Source organism: Bos mutus, chromosome 21, assembly GCF_027580195.1.
Source record: "Bos mutus isolate GX-2022 chromosome 21, NWIPB_WYAK_1.1, whole genome shotgun sequence".
NCBI lineage: Eukaryota > Metazoa > Chordata > Mammalia > Artiodactyla > Bovidae > Bos > Bos mutus.
In genome coordinates, this window is record NC_091637.1 from 15218119 (window position 1) to 15238944 (window position 20826).

The 20826-nt window shown below is 45.7% G+C and overlaps 1 protein-coding gene across 1 annotated transcript in view; it reads right to left on the reverse strand.

Moving 5' to 3' along the window:
• SV2B (synaptic vesicle glycoprotein 2B) overlaps window positions 1-20826 on the reverse strand; it is a 242503-nt gene that overhangs the window by 42115 nt on the left and 179562 nt on the right. Inside the window, exons 3-6 of the mRNA XM_070358807.1 lie at window positions 17630-17810; window positions 17024-17175; window positions 8955-9088; window positions 7089-7178 (exon numbers count right to left, since the gene is read on the reverse strand). Coding sequence (XP_070214908.1) covers window positions 7089-7178; window positions 8955-9088; window positions 17024-17175; window positions 17630-17810 — 557 coding nt within the window. The remainder of the gene's footprint in view (window positions 1-7088; window positions 7179-8954; window positions 9089-17023; window positions 17176-17629; window positions 17811-20826) is intronic.

The following is a 20826-nucleotide window of genomic DNA, read 5'->3' on the forward strand; positions in this document are numbered from 1 at the left end:
TGGATCAGGAAGATCCCCTGGAGAAGAAAATGGCAACCCACTCCAGTCCTCTTGTCTGGAAAATCCCATGGACACAGGAACCTGCTAGGCTACATGCATGGGGTCACAAAAGTTGGACACGACTGAGCAACTTTTTACTTCACTTTTAAAAAAGAGACATTAGGTCTTCCTTGCTACCCCTGGTTTTCCTGTTGGAAATCAAAGAGATAGGGAATGGGAATAAGGCTGTGTGTAACAGGGAAGAACAGAATCTGACTTCATGTTGGATATGTTTCTTTAACCTTTGCTTTCTGTGGCTTTTGTTTCTAAAAGGATGCTGTCTACAGCTGTAAGCTTTCCCTGCCTGGGGAACTCTGCCCCTCTACGCGCATACTAAGTTGCTTCAGTCATGTCCAACTCTTTGTGACCCTATGGACTGTAGCTGACCAGGCTCCTCTGTCCATGGAATTCTCCAGACAAGAATACCGGAGTGGTTGCCAGGGGATCTTCATGACCTAGGGATGGAAACTTCGCCTCTTTCACCTCCTGCATTGGTAGGTGGATTCTTCACCAAGAGCCAGCTGGAAAGCCCACCCCTCTACTGACTTTAAACTAAAGTGTCTTTGTTCAGCTCACAGGGAAACACGCCAACCCCGCCCACCTGTGAATGGCTGCAGGGAAGAAGAAATGAACACATCCCCTCCCCAAGGCTGGCCAAGCCAGGAGATATTTTGCCAGATTTATGGTCTTTTTACTTTACTTCCTCATCTCCTCCCTGTCTCTATTCTATAAAATAAACTAGCACCCAGAACCCTATAAGATGGTAGTCCACCACCTTCTTGGACACCCAACTTTCCAAATAAAGTCTCTCTTCCTTGTCTCAACACCTCCTCTCCCAATTTATCGGCCTGTTGTGTGGTGAACAGACCAAGCTTTGACTCAGCAACACAAGTACCCTGGAAAAGTGTCCATTTGTCCAATGTCAGCAGGTAGCTCCAAGGAGCAGTCCTGACTCATTAAGACAGTGATTTTCAGTTTAATCAGTGTTTAAGACAACCACTGAATTCTGTGACTAACAATCACGTTAAGGAGATTTCTGACCATACAGACTCTTAGCCAAGTTATCAAGGTCTGTGCTTGCAGACCAAATCAGAAGAAAATGGAAGAGCCTACTCAAAAAATTCAAAAACAGTTTCTAGCACCTCTTCCAACAAATCTTTCTTCTGGGGAGAAAAGGCTTTAGTCATAAGAGCATCTCCCATTCTTACTTCAACCAAGGGACTAAGGATGTAAAGAGACAAAGGAAGAGAGAGAGAAGTGAGGCTTAATATTACACAGGAAAATACAGTCACTGAAATAGAAACAAGTGGTTCTTTAATTCCCCAGCACCAAGCCCCGGATGGCGCGGCTTCATTTTTCTAAAGCTTGAACACAGTGGTTCTTAACTCTTGCCTGGGCTGGATACCCCTTTGAGAACCTAGTAAAAGCACAGGTGCTCTTCCTAAAACTGCAGGTATATAAGCACAGCAGAGCCTCCTGAGCTGGCCCTGCCACTCCTGGGTGTGTGGCCTTTGCAATCGCACTACTGCCTGGTCCAGACAGGGACACAGGAGAGGGAACCCAGATGGCCCGCATCATGGGACTCTTGGCTAGAGCTGATCTTCCTGTTATTAGATAACCCAAGAGGGCCAAGAACACAGCTGAAGCCAAAAGGGGCTGAGTGGAAGTGTTAAAAAAGTGTCAGTTGCTCAGTCATGTCTGACTCTTTGCAACCCCATGGACTGTAATCACCAGACTCTTCTGTCCACGGAATTCTCCAGGCAAGACTACTTAAGTGGGTTGCTGTTCCCTTCTCTAGGGGATCTTCCCCATGCAGGGACTGAACCCAGGTCTCCTGCATTGCAGGTGGATTCTTTACCATCTGAGCCACCAGGGGAAAGCTGACCCCAAATCAGGAAACACGTTACGATTCACATTCAGTGGGACCTCCCTGGCAGTCCGGTAGTTAATACTCCATGCTTCTACTGCAGTGGGTTCTGTTGGATTCCATCCCTGGTCGAGGAACTAAGATCCCACATGCCTTGTGGTACTATCAAAAAAATGCAAATTTTGTCTTTGCTTTCCTCTTGGGGAAAATAACACCCTATTCCTTAGGGATCTGGGAGTGGATGTGTTGACAGCTGCAAGCACAATTACTCTAATTTACAATTAACTAGGATGTTTGGCTTTGCTTTGGTCTAAACTATAATATGATCTGTGTTTGCCCCAGCCCTGCAGAACAGCAGTTCTCAAGGGAATATTTCAACACCTCTCCTTCGCAAAGGTATCCTAGGGACACCTGCTAGGGGGACATTTCAGAAGCTTGTGAGGCAGCAAACAGGGCTGGAGACAGAGGTGAAGCCAGGGCCCTGTAGGGGAGGAATAAGTTCTCCTCTACTGTCCTAGACTCCCTGACTGGGTCTGGAAGCTAAACTGGCAAAGACAGATTTAACAGGAGTAAGGACTTCCCTGGTGCTTCAGTGGCTAAGACTCTGTGCTCACAATGCAGGGGGCCTGGATTCAATCCCCAGTCATGGATCTAAATTCCTCACCTAAAAGATTCAGAGTGCTGCAACTGAGACAACACAGCTGATAAAGATTAACAGAAGTAAAGCACCCACATTTTACTAAATTTTTACGTATCTGTGGGAGCCTTCACAAGAGAATGAAGTCCCAAAGAAGTGACCAGTGCAGGAAGCTTTTATACTGTGTGTGTGTGTGTGTGTGTGTGTGTGTGTTACTTGCTCAGTCATGTCCAACTCTTTGTGACCCTATGGACAATAAGCCACTAGGTTCCTCTGTCCATGGAATTCTCCAGGCAAGAATACTGGAGTGGGTTGCCATTCTCTTCTCCAGGAGATCTTCCTGACTCAGGGATGGAACCCAGGTCTCCTGCATTGCAGGCGGATTCTTTACTATCTGAGCCACCAGGGAAGCCTTAGAAACAATAAATTTGTGAAGAACAGACAAAACAAAGGGATTTGGGTGAATAATGGTGAAGAAGTAATTAGGATGATAAGGGTTTGTTTAACAGGGTTTGTTTATATAGCCTTCTTAGTCTGAGGAACAACAGCCATAGCTCTTGAGAACAATGTCTTCTTTCCTCCTGGTTCAGGGAAAGCATCTTACACGTGGGAGATTTATGGCCTGTTTCAGGGAAGAAGGGGGAGCAAGGGGAGGTCAGAGTAACCTTTCTGCTTCTTCTGTTCTCTCCAGCTCCTTCAGCTTATGAGATACAATACGCTGAGGTGCCATAATCTGGGGCTGTTATATCCTGAACCCCATCAGCTCAAAGGCACTGAGGAGGGCCACACCCAGGGCTTCCCATGGGCACTGAATCCAGCCTGCCCGACGCTCTTCCTCAAGGCCACTGAGTACATTCACTGTGATACATCCACGGAGCGGAGCACACAGGAGCAGAGCAGGCGACCCCAGCCAGTGGGGCTGAGTATTCACTTCCGACTCCAGCCACAGCCCAGCGGTCTGAGGTTAGTAACACTTTCCAGTCATTTGTTTTTTCCTTTTTTCCCTGCCCCATCCAGTTATCCGTTTCTACATAATTAATATGATCATCAAGTCAGCATGATACCATGCAGGACCCTGTGGGGCTCCTGGGCATAAGGCCTTTCTGTGTCCCCCATTTCTTTGGTTACAGGAAAGAGCCTTCATTCAGCCTCCATGAGCTTCCCTGACTTCCAATGGGCAGTTCCAAGCAGTCGTTAATTAGGGAAGGGCTGAGAGATCAGGGAGAAACAATAGTGCGGCCTTGGAGCAAGGTCCTGTTTCCACATCAGTGGATACACGTAATGTCTTTGAGCTGTTTTACAGATCCTGAAATCTCCTCCAGGTAAGAGAAGTTAACTATTAATGATGATATGCTGCCCACAGCATGTAGACCCCAGACTAGTTGGACCTGAAGGTTGATGATGCTGACCAACCCATCACCCATCAGAAGAACGTCCAGGAGCTGATCACACCCTCTTTGAGCAATTACTATGAAACTTCTTACTATCTTCCCCAAGTTAGGACACACATTTCTGAGGGCATTGGCGTGCTGTGGCCCCCCTTTCCTGACAAAGCAATAAAGCTATTCATTTCTACTTCACCCAAAACTGTCTCTGAGATTCAATTCGGCACCTGTGTACAGAGAGGCTGAGCTTTTGGCATCAGTTACGGAAATACTGAGTCCATAACCTTTCTAATTCCCTTTTCCTGTGGAGGGGTGAAAACTACTAAAAACGGAGTTTATGCCCAAGGACTTGGTGACTGGCATGCATGTTGGAGAAAGACAAAATTCCGGGTCTCAGAGCCCTCTGCTCACTGATTCCTGCCTGAGCTTTCTTCTGGGGCATGCACACCCTTCCTGAAGTGAGGAATTCTGGTCCTGAAGTAAGGGCTCAGTTTCACCATTGGAATTCAGAGTTTTGATTGATTTTCAGGCCAAGAAAGATCTCATTTCTTAAAAGTAAGCTGTTTATGTTAGAATGGGTTGTTAAAAGAGAAAGTCAGACCACTTGTCTAAAAAGGGGTCCCAGGCAGGCAACCTTGTGGTTGGTTTATTTTATTTAATTTTTATTGGAGAATAGTTTATTTATAATGTTGTATTAGTTTCTACTATAAAACAAAATGAATCAGTCACATGCATGCAAAGTCCCTTCAGTCATGTCTGACGCTGCAACCCTATGGACTGTAGCCCACCAGGCTCCTCTGCCCATGGGACTCTCTGGGCAAGAATACTAGAGTGGTTTCCCATGCCCTCCACCAGGGGATCTTCCCGACCCAGGGATCAAACCCAAGCCTTCTGCAGCTCCGGCACTGCAGGCGGATTCTTCACCACTAGCACCTCCTGGGAAGCCACACATACACATATATCCCCTCTTTTTTGGACTTCCTTCCCACTCAAGTCTCCACAGTGCATTAGGTAGCCCTCCCTGTGCTCTACAGCAGGTGTTCATTAGTTATCTATTTTATACAAAGTATCAATATGTGGTTAGTTTAGAAGTGATCCTTCCAGAGGTAACCTGGGGAAGACCACCCTGTGTAAGGTCCTGCGTGGGATAAGCAGGGCAAGACAGAGGTGGAAGGTCAGGGAGATTCATAGTTACAGGGACAGATGTACAAATGAAGTGCACAGTGATCTACGCAAAGACTCCTCTCAGGAGGGTTCAGGGCTATTGTGGGACAGATACCGCACGCTAATAAACTGCTTCACATGTGGGAAAATCCTTGGGAAATGGGCTCAAACTCAAAAGACATAAGCTTCTTTGCATGAGTAAAGGAGAAAGATGTGTTTTATTCCACAGAGAGGACAGGGGAGGGGAGGGGACTAAAGAAGGAGAAAAGACGACAGGGGTGGGGAGAAGGAAGGAGGAGACCCTGTACTCTGAGAGGTCGATCCTCCGTGACCCTTCAGTCCATGAAGTCGCACAGAGTTGGGCACAACTGAATGATTAACACATACACATGTATAGGAAAATTTTAAGCTAAATGTTATACTATAAAACTCCTAGAGGAAAGCACAGGCAGAACACTCTCTGACATAAATCACAGCAAGATCCTCTATGACCCACCTCCCAGAGTAATGGAAATAAAAGCAAAAATAAACAGGGCCTAATTAAACTTAAAAGCTTTTGCACAATGAAGGAAACTATAAGCAAGGTGAAAAGGTAGCGTTCAGAATGGGAGAAAATAATAGCAAATGAAACAACTGATAAAGAATTAACCTCCAAAATATACAAGCAGCTCATGCAGCTCCATACCAGAAAAATAAACAACCCAATCAAAAAATGGGCCAAAGAACTACAGACATTTCTCCAAAGAAGACAGACAGATGGTTAATAAACACATGAAAAGATGCTCAACATCACTCATTATCAGAGAAATGCAAATCAAAACCACAATGAGATACCACCTCATGCTGGTCAGAATAACTGCCATCAAAAAGTCTACAAACAATAAATGCTGGAGAGGGTGTGGAGAAAAGGGAACCCTCTTACAGTGTTGGTGGGAATGCAAACTGGTACAGGCCTATAGAGAACAGTGTGGAGATTTCTTAAAAAACTGGAAACAGAACTGCCATATGACCCAGCAATCCCACTACTGGGCATACACACCGAGGAAACCAGAATTGAAAGAGACACGTGTACCCCAAAGTTCATTGCAGCACCATTTACAATAGCCAAGACATGGAAGCAACCTAGATGTCCATCAGCAGACGAATAGACAAGAAAGTTGTGGTACATATACACAATGGAGTATTACTCAGCTATAAAAAAGAATGTATTTGAGTCAGTTCTGATGAGGCGGATGAAATCGGAGCCTATTATACAGAGTGAAGTAAATCAGAAAGAAAAACACCAATACAGTATGTTAATGCATGGAATTTAGAAAGATGGTAACAATGACCCTATATGCAAGACAGGGAAAGGGACACAGATGTAAAGAACAGACTTTTGGACTCTGTGGGAGAAAGCAAGGGTGGGATGATTTGAGAGAATAGCACTGAAACATGTGTATGTGAAATAGATGACCAGTCCAAGTTCAATGCATGAAACAGAGCCCTCAAAACCAGTACACTGGGACAACCCAGAGGGACGGGGTGGAGAGGGAAGTGGGAGGGGGGTTCAGGATGGGGGACACATGTACACCCATGGCGGACTCATGTCCGTGTATGGCAAAACCACCACAATATTGTAATTAGCCTCCAATTAAAATAAATATTTTTTTTAAAAAGGATGATTCTGAACACTATTAGACACATGTAGAATGTCTATGAGTGCTCTTAAATAATTTATATTTATATGTAAATATGGGTACATCTGGCTATCTCTATATGAATACAGCTAGTTTTTTCCTTTGCTATTTTTGAGCAATTAGTGGTACCAAGAAGGAGTCCATCAAAATACAAAAAATAATTATGATGAAGTAATATGATGCAGAATATCAGGGGCTTTATTTCCTTTTTGACAAATTTTCCATGATGTGCTTATGCAGTAAAATTATTTTTTAGCAAATCAAAACAGTGAAGAGGAGAGGCCCCCTCCGGCTGGCACAGGTGACCACGCACTCACCGTGAACACCTTCTCTGGGGCCCCCTTGGCCCTCATGTTGGTGTCGTGCACGTGCTTGAGAATCATCCAGGCTTCGTCGTGTTTGCCCATCTGGTAAAACCAAGAAGAGAGACATGAACAATCCTTTGCTAATTAGAGGTGGAAAACCCAACAGAGACAACAGGGTGCTGATGCCCGCGTCTTAGGCCACTGGCCAGGGATGCGTTACAATCTGCGGCTTGTGAAAAACCAACACAAGCTTCTGTTGCAGCCCATCCTGGGAGGCTAACCAGGCTGTGCCTTCAAGGTGTAAATACTGGGTATTATTATTGTCATAGGCTGTGAGTAACTACTTGTAGTTTTAAGGTTGAATAGACTGCAGGTGGGAGCCATGATCCTCTCTGGACGATTAAAGCCAAGACCCAACACATAACAGGTTCAATTGTGTCCCCCACGCCACTTCGATATGTTAAAGTTCTAGCCCTCAGTGCCCCCAGAAGGTGACTTTATTTGGAAGTAGGGTTGCTGCAGATGTAATTAAGATGAGGTCATCCTGGGGTAGGATGGGCCTCTAATCCAACATGATTGGTGCCCTTACAAGAAGCAGCCCAAGTGAAGACCTAGAGGCACTCAGAGAGAATACTTTGTGGTGACAAAGACAGATTGGAGTGAAAGAGCTGCAAGCCAAGGACCACCCCAAATGTAAGCAACCCACCCAGAACCTGGAAGAGGCAAAGTGAAGGTTGCCCTATGGCAGTGGCCCCCAACCATTTTGGCACCAGGGACCTGCGTCATGGAAAACAATTTCTACATGGACCAGGATGCAGAGGATGGTTTTGGGAGGATTCAAGTGCACTTCATGTATTATGCACTTTATTTCTATTATCACTACATCAGCTCCACCTCAGATCATCAGGCACTAGGTTCCAGAGGTTGGGGACCTCTGCCCAAGGACTTCTGAAGGAGTGTGGCCCTGCAAACACTTTTGGCACTTTTAGCCAACACATCTGGGAGACAACAAATTTCTGTAACTCTGAGACACTCAGTTTGTGTTCCTTTGTTACAGCAGTCCTAGAGAGCTAATACACATCAAAGCTTCTGAAATAAGCTTGGATTAAAAAAAAAACAAAAACTTTTTGCTGCATCTGCCCCTGACCAATGGGATGAAAGAAAACATTCAACAAGAAAGTCTGCGGAAAGTTAGAAGGAAGTTTGTGAGTGGACTCTGAGAACTCGGGCTGTAAGAGCCTTGGAGTCCTATCGCCCCTCCACCAGCCCGACCCGTCTGACCACTGCAAGCAGGAGAGCCCCCACCACCACCACCATCCAGCTGGAAACCTCACAGGACTGTGGGAGCAGCCTTCTGGAGGAGAGAGGTCCTGCAGAGGCAAGAGTCCTGCAGGGCTGGGGAGCAGAGAAAGATCGACAACCCAGTTCACTGCTGTAACATGGAAGAAACTCCATGCAGCTTTTTGTTTTGTTTTGGGCACTTTTTGTTTTGTTTTGTTTTGTTTTCTGCCTCACAGCCTGTGGATGTTAGTTCCCTGCCCAGGGATTGAACCAGTGCCTCCTGCAGTGGCAGCACGTTGGGGAGGACCACTGGACTGCCAGGGAAGTCCCGCTCATGCAGCTCCGAAGGTCAACAGGACCTCTGGGGAGCATGGGTACCAGAAGCATCTTCAAGAGGGTGCCCTCCAGCTCCACCCAGACTCAGGAAGCAGTGCCGCTGATCTGCACTCTGTGAGCTCGGCTCCCTCCAGCTCTGGCAGTCCTTGCACCCTGGGCAGGCCACCATCATGACGGGTTTAATGACAGGCCAGGTCAAAGCCGACCTGGGACCAAGGGGCTAGGAGAGCAGGCCTCACATGGGGTGGGGCACTGACTCACCTCCAGCAGAAACCTCGGGCTCTCTGGCAGGAACTTCAGGGCCACCATGGACACGGTGCAGGGCAGAGCGCAGACGATGACAAACACTCTCCAGCTGTGGAAGTGGTAGTTGCTGCCCATGCTGAAGCCCCAGCCTGTGAAGAAGCAGACAGACACACAGCACTAGTTACAACAGCCAGGACATGGAGGCAGTGCAATGTCTGTAGACGAATGAATGCATAAAGATGTACTATCTGTTCATAGTGGAACACTACTCAGCCGTAAAAAGGGACGAAACTGGGTCATTTGTATTGATATTGATGGGCCTAGAGTCCATCATACCAGGTGAAGTAAGTCAGAAAAGAGAAAAGCAGATATCATATATTAATGCCTATTTGTGCAATCTAGAAATATGGTACAAATGAGCCTGTTCACAGGGCTGAAAGAGACACAGACACAGAAGACAGACATGTGGCACAGAGGGGAAGGGGAGGGTGGATGAACTGGGAGAGGAGCACTGACATATATACGCTCAGTTCAGTTCAGTGGCTCAGTCGTGGCCGACTCTCTGTGACCCCATGGACCACAGCACCTGTCCTCCCTGTCCATCAACAACTCCCAGAATTCACCTAAACTCATGTCCATCGAGTCGGTGATGCCATCCAACCGTCTCATCCTCTGTCATCCCCTTCTCCTCTTGCCTTCAATCTTTCCCAGAATTGGGCTCTTTTCAAATGAGTCAGCTCTTCCCATCAGGTGGCCAAATTATCAGAATTTCAGCTTCAATATCAGTCCTTCCAATGAACATTCAGGTCTGATTTCCTTTAGAATGGACTAGTTGGATCTCCTTGCAGTCCAAGGGACTCTCAAGAGTCTTCTCCAACACCACAGTTCAAAAGCATCAATTCTTTGGCGCTCAGCTTTCTTCATAGTCCAACTCTCACATCCATACATGACCACTAGAAAAACCATAGCCTTGACTAGACGGACCTTTGTTGGCAAAGTAATGTCTCTGCTTTTTAATATGCTGTCTATGTTGGTCATAACTATGACATAATATGACATACCTATGACAACAAAATATGCTATCTATCTATGTTGGTCATAACTTTCCTTCCAAGGAGTAAGCGTCTTTTAGTTTCATGGCTGCAGTCACCATCTGCAGAAATAGATAACTAGTGGGAAGCTTCTGTATAGCACAGGGAGCTCAGCTCAGTGCCCTGTGATGACCTAGAGGGGTGGGACGGGGTGGTGGTGGGAGGGAGGCTCAAGAAGGAGGGGACATGTGTATACGTACGGCTGATGCACTTCATTGCACAGCAGAAACTAACACAACATTGTAAAGCAACTCTACTCCAATTGAAAATCAAGCAGTCAGAGTGTCTCTGACACTTGGTCTTAGAGCGACCTTCAAGAAAGTGAAAGTGTTAGTCCCTTGGTCCTGTCTGACTCTTTGCAACCCTATGGACTGTAGCCTGCCAGGCTCCTCTGTCCGTGGGATTCTCCAGGTAAGAATACTGAGGTGGGTTGCCATGCCCCTCTCCAGGGTATCCTCCCAACCCAGGGATCAAACCTGCATCTCCTGCATTGCATGCAGATTCTTCACCATCTGAGCCATCAGGGAAGACAAAGGAAAGCCAGAGCAGGGCCTTATGTGACCTAGGGTTTTGATGGGGGATTACTCTCACCCACGTCAAAGAGCAATGCCAGCTCTGGGTGATTCCAAAGCACGGGGCTTAGGACAACAGTTTGAAAACCACTGTCAGTCATAACGCTAATTTTTTTTTTTTAAGAAACTGAGCTTCTATATTCAAATGAATTCATAATCATTGAAACAGAGAGGTGACTAGCTCCAACTCAGCTTTCATTATATTCAACGTATTCCTAAAACTCATTTTTGGAAATTGCCTTTAGAATCTACAAAACGTTATTTCAAACATCTTTATAAGTAGCAAATTTCCCTCTTTCAGGGAACAATGACACAGTGGAAAGTGCCTGGATTTCTGCAGTCACATAGGTCAGAGTTCAAATCCTGGCTTTCTCACATCGTTATTGTTATGTTGGTGAGTTTTCACAGCTGTAGAATGCAGCTAATGTTACTTCCACAGAGTCACTGTGTGTGAAAACTCCCCAGCAATCAATAATAACTCACCTGCTTTGAGGGTAGCTTTGATTTGTTTAGAAATAGTTACATGACATTTAGTGCCAAAGATGGTGAGTAAAACGGGTGAATATCAGCAAAGATCAGCAAAAGAACTGTTTTCTTTTTCTTTCATGCCATTCAAAACAACCTCTGAAGACAATTCCAAGCGCATTTCTGGTTTTGGTCTTGTTTTTAAGGTTCTTTTTTTTTTTATGGGGACCATTCTTAAAGTCTTTATTGAACTTGTTACAATATTTCTTCTGTTGTTTGTGCTGTGCTTAGTCACTCTGTTGTGTCCAACTCTGCGACCCCGTGAACTTAGCCTGCCAGGTTCTTCTGTCCATGGGATTCCCCAGGCAAGAATCCACTGCAGTGGATTGCCATGTGCTCCTCCAGGGGATCTTCCCAACCCAGGGATCAAACCCAGGGCTCCCCCATTGCAGGCGGATTCTTTACCACCACCATGAATACTGCAGGGAGAAGGCTATTCCTTCTCCAGGGGACCTTCCCAACCCAGGAATCAAATTGGGGTCTCATGCACTGTCCGTGGATTCTTTATCAGAATTTTGTTGTTTATGTTTTGGATTTTTTGGCCTCAAGGCATGTGGGATCTTCGCTACCCAACCAAGGATTAAACCTGCACCCCGTGTATTGGAAGGCAGTCTTAACCACTAGACTGCCAGGGAAGTCCCCCAACTAGCATTTCTTAAAAAGACCTAACTTTATAAATAAATATAGTGATTTCTAAAGTTCAAAGGGTAAACATTATTCTGCTGTAAAATCTCTATTCCATTTACTTGAAAAATACACTAAATGGCTAACTCCAGAGGTGGGAGGTTTATGTCCTTAAGTCTGTTACTTACCATTGCAGTTCAATTTGTTGTACTTGCCAGAGACTCCTAACTAATATCTCTTGTTTCTGCAGATATTTCTAACTCTATTTTCAGAGTGAAGGACTGGCCAGAGAGAATCCCAGGTGGAAAAACACGGGACTGTGGCCACTTTTACACAATGGCCACAGAACATAATACACAGAATACATCCAGCCTTCTCAATCGGAATCAAACCTCTTTACGCACCGCCCATCCTCCTTCCCATATCACTGGGGTTTGCTTGTTTATTTTAATTTTAATTAAAAAGCCTTTCCTTTCTCCTGGGAGTGACAACTGGAAGAGGAAGACAAAACCATAGAAAGATTTACACATTCTCAGCTCATGTTCAAAAACCATTCTGGCGTAATTAGAAATAACCACATAGCCATCCAACTCAGGTGGGTAACGAGAAGAACAGAAACAAGTATGTTTAGAGAGTACTCTGCCTCAGAGAGATATTTTTTTCTTAATGATAATATGTGCAAATTATCCAAAATCCATTATTCCCTCATGCCTCTCTGGTTTTTACGGTGACTTAGTAAACTGCACTTCATTAGGCACATCTTTGGGGCCTTAAATTAAATAAAATTAAATAGCGAACTACTTCCAAATATATGGAACAACCGCTAATATGGAGACATGGATTGTCTTGTTCACTGATCTTTTAGCTTGCCCTACTTTTTCTCCATCAGGATCTCACAAACAGCTGGTGCTGCTGACTACAGTGGGAATTAATCTTCCATAATATAGCCACATTTTTCAGGGCTGTGCCCATGACTTCCCAGAAAAACATTCTGAGCTTTGTAATTTTCTTTCTTAATGACTCCGTCACCCAAATTCCTGGTGCCAAGACCTCACATCATTTCATTCCAGCAAAAGCAATTAAATGGTTTGTACAAGCTACGTACAAACATTCCGTCTCCTTTCTGGATCACCCTTGCATTTGTCCCTGCTGAGTGGGGGCGATGTGAGCAGATTAATGTCTTAGGCCTATTTAAAAAATATCATCAAATAACTGGTTCACTGTGGACAAAACATCTGGTCCTGGTAAAAATGAGGCTTAAAATAAATAGTCACTCCTGTTACACTGTGATTCTAGTCTACCATATTTCTAGGATGGTTTGCCCTCAAGTAAATGTGCATTTCAAGCCTTCAAGCCTAATCATCCAAGAAGCCATTTTTAAATGGCGTATAAAAGCCACAGATTTCATACAAGCATCAGTTCAGTTCAGTTCAGTCACTCAGTCATGTCTGACTCTTTGTGACCCCATGGACTGCAGCATGCCAGGCTTCCCTGTCCATCACCAACTCCCGGAGTTTACCCAAACTCATGTTCATCGAGTCCATGATGCCATCCAACCATCTCATCCTCTGTCACCCACTTCTCCTCCTGCCTTCAATCCTTCCCAGCATCAGGGTCTTTTCCAGTGAGTCAGTTCTTCGCATCAGATAGCCAAAGTATTTAAGTTTCAGCTTCAGCATCAGTCCTTCCAATGAATATTCAGGACTGATTTCCTTTAGGGTTGACTGGTTGGATCTCCTTGCAGTTCACAAAAGCATACAAATAGGAAAATATCCCGTCCATTTGGAGTAGGATATTTAAGCACAAGCCCTGTTATCAGCCAGCAGCCTTATGGCCCCTCTGCCATGGGCATCCCATTTAGTCCTGATCAACAAGTTCCCAACCTGAATTAACTTATTGCTTCTTTAAAAACCAGACACCCAGACATTGGCACGTGTTAGTGGGTAAAGTGAAGTGAAAAAATGACACAGTTTGTAGTGACTACTGAAGGCTGCTACCCACCTCACAAAATCTTTCCAGTCCTTCTCCACTGGGTTGCAGACTTGTGGTTTGGGTGGGACTGACCCCACCCACAACGCCAGGGACGGGGAATGAAGTATATGAACCCTCAGTATCTGGCATCCTCTGGAGTTTAGTGATTGGCTGAGGTGAGCATATGACCTAAGCTGATCCAATCAGAGTGAAGCCAAGAACCTTTGCTCATTGGTTGGTTGTGCGGGCCATCCCCTTACAGAACAAGCAGTCTGCAAACAGGGCCAGAATTGCTAATACAGCTTGGAGGGAAGCCAGCCCAAGTACTAGAATCATCTCCAAAATTTTCTCGACATTCTTTGCATCCTAAGAACTGCTGGCTGTAAAGGCTGGCACAGATCAGATCTCTAGAGTCAATTCACTTTGCTTCTTTCTCCCTTCATTTTATAGATGAAGGAACCAAGCCTGGACAAGCTAGAGTGACTTGTCCCAAATTACAGAGCCCTGCTATTTTGACTTAGCTTTTATCCAGAATCTATTTGTTCCCCTCCCAGCAAATTTTTCTAATTCAATTTATATGTAGAAATAGTTTCTTACTGTTAACACATTTGGACCAATGACCAGGGGAAATGATATTATATTAATAGCAAGGACAAAAGCAATTCCTTGGACCCATGTAACCAACAGCCTGGATAATTAAAGTGTGCCTTTAGGGGAAGGGTAGAATGCAGAGCCTAATATGGGGAATAATACAGTTTTGTATCTAAAATTATGAAAAACTGCCTGTGTGCACGTTTAGGCGCTTCAGTCGTATCCACCTGTGACCTGATGGACTGTAGCCTGCCAGGCTCCTTTGTCCATGCGATTCTGCAGGCAAGAATACTGGTGTGGGTTGCCATGCCCTTCTCCAGGGAGAACTGCCTATGGTAACAGAATTACCTGGAAAACGTCAACTCTTTATTTCATTGTTTCTGTTCATATTTCTTTCTCTGTTTCTAATACAAAATCCAGTGGGATATGGTCTCAAACCCATTTCCTCCAGCTTCAGGGCACACAGCTAGGTTACACTGCCTGGCGTCCTTTGCCGTAGAGTGTGGTCGCATTATAGATGTGGGGCCAAGGGGATGTGAGCAAAGAGGATGTGATCCACTTCCTACCCTGCCCTTCAAAAGCACCCACATGCAACTGCCCATGCTGTTTTCCTGAACCAGCATGTAGGTTACATGCTGAAGAGGGGAGAGCACAGGCTGGGAGGAACCTGAGCCCTAAGATTACTGAGGAGCAGAGCTGCCCATAGATCAGAAAGACCAGCCAGCTTTGAAGGAGGGGAAAATATCTTTGGTGTCAAACCAAGATTTCAGGGTTGATCAGGTTCTCAGGGTAATATACCCAGCATCTCCTTAACTACACCAATCCAAGAAGATTGCTTCTTCTTAAAAAGATAATGCTTAAGCCTCCATTAGTCCAGAACAGACAACAGAGAGGTTTAGATTTAAAACAAGCATGCCAAGAGACAAAGGAACCCTCCTATGCTATTGGTGGAGATGCAAATTGGTACATCCTCCTATGGAGAACAGTATAGAGGTTCCCTAAAAAACTAAAGATAGAATTACCATATGATCCTGCAATCCCACTCCTGGACATTATCTGGAGAAAATTCTAATTCAAAAAGCTACATGCACCCCAGTGTTCATAGCAGCACCATTTACAGTAGCCAAGACATGGACCTAAATGTCCATGGGACAGATGAACAGATGAAGAACACGTGACATATATTATGGAATACTGCATGCATGCATGCTAAATTGCTTCAGTTGTGTCTGACTCTTTGCAACCCTATGGACTGTAGCCCACCGGGCTCCTCTGTCCATAGGATTCTCCAGGCAAGAATACTGGAGTGGGTTGTTATGCCCTCCTCCAGGCTATTTTCCCCACCCAGGGATCAAACCCACATCATCTCCATGGGGTCACGAAGAGTCAGACACAACTGAGGGACTTCACTTTCACTTTCACTTTCATGCATTGGAGAAGGAAATGGCAACCCACTCCAGTGTTCTTGCCTGGAGAACCCCAGGGACGGCAGAGCCTTATGGGCTGCCATCTATGGGGTCACCCAGAGTCGAACACGACTGAAGCAACTTAGCAGCAGCAGCAGCAGCAGCAAGAACCTACTATATAGCATAGGAACCATTCTCTATATTTTGTAATAAACTATATGGGGAAAGAATCTGAAAAAGAGTAACTGACACAATCCTGTACACCTGAAAGTAACACAACATTGCAAACAAACTGTACTTTAATAAACGCACACACACACACACACACACACGCACACACATGCCCCATGGAGGCGAATGGGTGGAGAAGTGTTGGCTAACTTCAGGGGCAGTTGTCTGCTCTTCCCTATGGTCTGCAGGATTCTAGATGATGGCAAAGCCTACACCCATAATCTGTAGTTTGCCAAAAATAATTTTGAAGGATGTTAATGGCATTACCCAGAATACTCCAAAGGCATAATCAAATTCAAAACTGCTGCCTTCTCCCTACTTTACTCTTAATAAAATCCAATAGTGAAAGTTAATGTTGCCAAGTCTCTGTCCAGAAAATCCAGTTTTCACAATTAACCAAGATAATAAAATTGTCTCAGCTGAAACCAAGACCTTGTCTGTAAGGGCTGCTCCATGTCTGCAACCAAAAGAGGGACAGCAGGAAGTAAAATGGAAAATGCATGAGAGCACTGCGCTGCGAGGGAGGGGGCGTCAGGATTCAAGGTCATGCCAAGGCCAAGTCATCAATCTGGCCGAGTCACCAACTTCTGGGCCTCTGCTACACCATCTATAAAAAGGAGTTACTGAGCCGAATTCATTGTGAGGAGGAGAACTGGAGATGAAGTTTGCCTTAAAGGGCTTCCTGGGTGGCTCAGATGATAAAGAATCCACCTGCAATGCAGGAGACCCAGGTTCGATCTCTAGGTCAGGAAGATCCCCTGGAGAAGGGAATGGAGCCTAATTTGCTGTGAGGAGGAGGGCTGGAGATGAAAGTCAAAATCCCTTCAAATAAAAGAGAGGAAAGGAGAGAAGGAGGGGGGAGAAGAGGGAGGGTAGACTGTATTATTTCCAGACAGACGTGTACTGAGATTAGCAATATGTCTCCAGTGCTGGAAGTTCTTTAGAAAGATCAAGGTTGTACTCAGGAACTGTGTATGAGAATGTGGGATTAAGGCTGAGGACAGGAAATGCTGTTCGGATGCAGGTGTCTCGGAACAAAGGCCCCTCGGCCCTTTGAAGCTTTCTGCACTCACCATAGTGCGGGATGATGCTCCAGGCCATGGCAGATGCATAGATGCCACCAGTCATCCAGAAGATGCCCAGCCAACTGAGATGCTCTCCTCGCTTCTCCCGGGACAAGAACTCAGAAAAATAGGCAAACACGATGGGCAGAGCACCCCCAATACTGCAGAGAGAAAATGCCAGAAAGGAAGAACCAAGTCAGACACTAAAAACAGTCAGACCAGGAACCCAATTGCCGCGTCCCGCCCTTGGGCCAAGTGGTGAAACAACCCAGTAAATTCCAAAGACCAGCCTAAGGCAGCGTTAGGTTCTTTTGACCTTATACACTGATTCTGCAACCTAACCCCTTCCTAAGATTCAACCTTAACACGGGATCGTGGAAGTCACACAAGAATCCAAGAACTTCCCTGGTGGTCCAGTGGTTAAGACTCTGCCTTCCATTGCAGGAGGCATGGGTTCAACTCCTGGTTGGGGAATAAGGCACCGCATGCCGTGAGGTACAGCCAGAAATTAAAAAGCAGAATTCAGTTCAAGGTTTTCTGGAGGACCACTCAGAGGCAAGGTACCAGGATGGATGGATGGCAGGAGGGGCCGGCTGAACCTCTGTGATTACGTACCCTATGCCTGAGATGAGTCTGCAGAAGAGGAAAGCTCCATATCCCTGTACGAAGGAGGAGAGGGAGGCAAAGGAAGCATTGATGGCCAGGGAGATGCTGAGGACTCGCTTCCTCCCCAGCTTATCAGCCAGGCCCCCCAGGACGAAGGCTCCCCCCATCATTCCTAGGTAGACTATCAGCCCTGTGAGGAAGAGAAAGAGAGAGGGGAGGGTGGAGAGAGGAGACAAGAGATTAGAGACCATGCGGTGTTTTAGAAAACCTGATGCCCATCTTAATGCATCCTAGAAATTCTGTGTCACAGACATAAAAGGTGGAGTGTGACAGATGTCGGCAGCAAATTAGACATGTTGGACAAATGCGACTTCTGAGGAACGCTATTCAGAAAATAACAGCCTCACCAGGTTGACACATATGTACACGTGCTAAAATAGATCAACCAGAACTGGGTTTGACGTACCTTTCTTTGAAATGCGTAATGTGCAGCTGAAGGAAATTCTGTCATTTTTATTTTTAAACAAAAAAGTGGCAGTGCCTCAAATGTCCTTACCTGCGGGGTTATGCTTAAAGACAAATTTCCCAGGAAAAAGTGTGGTGAGGCAGGTATGGGGACCATTGGGAGGGCAAAGAAGAGACTGATAAGAGCAACTACCAACAAGACAGTTTATTTTAGTAAACACCCAAGAAGGGCCTTTTCCAAGCCACAGCCAATGTTCAGATTTTTTTAAATTGGACTGTAATTACTTTAAATGTTGAGATTTCTCAGGAGAATGTAGAAGAGAGCAGCCATGAGCTAGCCTTTCTCCAACAGGCGTAACTACTACGTGCTTTGTAATACAATCAGTTACCTGGTGGTGGTTTAGTCGCTCAGTCGTGTCCGACTCTTTGTGACCCCATGAACTGTAGCCCGCCAGGCTCCTCTGTCCATGGGATTCTCCAGGCGAGCATACTGGAGTGGTTTGCCATTTCCTCCTCCAGGGGATTTTCCCCACCCAGGAATCCAACCCAGGTCTCCTGCATTGGCAGGCGGATTCTTTACCACTGAGCCACCGGGGAAGCCCCATCGGTTACCTTAAGATATAGTAATATAAATACACTGTTGTAGACACATTTATGGAATTCCAATGAACCCAGCATCCTCAAAGAGGTGGCAGATCTCTAGAAGCACACAGATAATTCTTTCCAACTAAAAACTGAATACTTACTATTTATCAACGACTGTTGCTAAGAATATATTGATACATTATATACTAAACCCAAGAAGGAAATTCTGGAGAACGTCTTTCATACAGTGGAAATCCTGAATACAAATTAGTTAAGTGTCCTTTTGCTCAACCTTGACTGTAAATCAGATGAAGAAGATCATTTATCTTTCATGGAAAGGAAGCTTCTCCTGACCCGTGGATGCTTTATTTAGGCAGATGTGTGCTGGGAAGGGCCCCCGTACAGCCAAAATCTTCATTAGCTGTTTAATCAACTTGAAGGGAGGTCCCCAAAAGGAGCAATGGAACTACGCTCTGCTTTACCTTCCCGGTGGCAGGTTTCCTTCTTTTATTATTTTATTTATGAGATGAAAAGAAGATAACTTTGATGCTGCCAATGGTTTTCACTAACTAGGATTTCCTTCACTCACACGCCTCATCATTTTTCACCTCCACACAACTCAAAGCCATGAAATAAGCCATTTCCTTTTTCCCTTCCATATATGACATCAATCAAGGAACCATGCCTATGAGTCTACAAGCATTCATTCAATGCCTGTTATTAGTTAAGTGCTATTTGGTGGTGCTAGTGGTAAAGAACCCACCTGTCAATGCAAAAAAATAAGAAACTCAGGTTCGATCCCTGGTCAGGAAGATCCCCTGGAGGAGGGCATGGCAACCCACTCCAGTACTCTTGCCTGGGAAATCCCATGGACAGAGGAGCCTGGCAGGCTACAGTCCATGGGGTCACAAAGAGTCGGACATGACTGAAGTGACTTAGCCCATGTTTTCATTACTGGGAATACAGCAGGAGACAAATGTATGAAAATCCCTGCCTTCGTGGCCCTTACATTCTAGCTGGGGAAAGAGATGATAAGTGAGTGAATGAAATATACAGTAAGTGGGTTACTGAAAGTGATACAGAGAAAAATAACACGGAGGCAGAGACAGGGAGAATCAGAGTGGGAGGTGACGCTTCCAAACAAGACGGTTCGGAGGTCCCTCGGGAACCGGGACACTTGGGCAAAGACCTGCAGTGAGTCAGATGTGGGGACGTCTAGGGGAAACTGCTGCGCCTATGCTCCTGGGCTCAGGGTTTTTCTCCACTGCTATTTTACCAGTTTCTCAGCCCACAGCTTAGAAAATATAGTGAGCAATCTCCCACTTTATTAGGTCATTGACATTTGTGTTTGAGAAAATAAGCCAAGACTTGCAAACCCAGCTCAGGCCTGGGTCATGCTGTATTGTAATGATGTCTGGTTAGTGTTCCCACTAGACTCTGAGTTTATCTGCCTGATTCAGCCCTGACCAGCCAAAGGCTTTCAGCATCTGGCTCCTGGCAGACTTAATCTTTCCCAGTTCTTAGCCATTGAGTGTTATGTCTCAATGCCTTACTCATTGATGCTGCTGCTGCTGCTGCTGCTAAGTCGCTTCAGGCGTGTCCAACTCCGTGTGACCCCAGAGATGGCAGCCCACCAGGCTCCCCCGTTCCTGGGATTCTCCAGGCAAGAACACTGGAGTGGGTTGCCATTTCCTTCTCCAATGCATGAAAGTGAAAAGTGAAAGTGAAGTCGCTCAGTCATGTCCGACTCCTAGCGACCCCATGAACTGCAGCCTACCAGGCTCCTCCGTCCATGGAATTTTCCAGGCAAGAGTACTGGAGTGCGGTGCCGTTGCCTTCTCCGACTCATTGATGAGACTGTCTTAAAACAATCTTCTGTGGCCATGACCCATCTCTATCAAGAATGAATTGGGGGCTTCCCTGGTGGTCCAGTGGTTAAGAATCCACCATGCAATGCAGGGGACACTGGTTGGATCTCTGGTCTGGGAAGATCCCACATGATTCGGGGCAATTAAGCCTGTGTGCAGCAACTACTGACCTGCCTCCCTAGAGCCTGTGCTCCCCAACAAGAGAAGCCACCGCGGTGAGAAGCCCACACACCTCAACTAGAGAGTAGCCCTCACTCGCTAACTAGACAAAGCCTGTGCACAGCAATA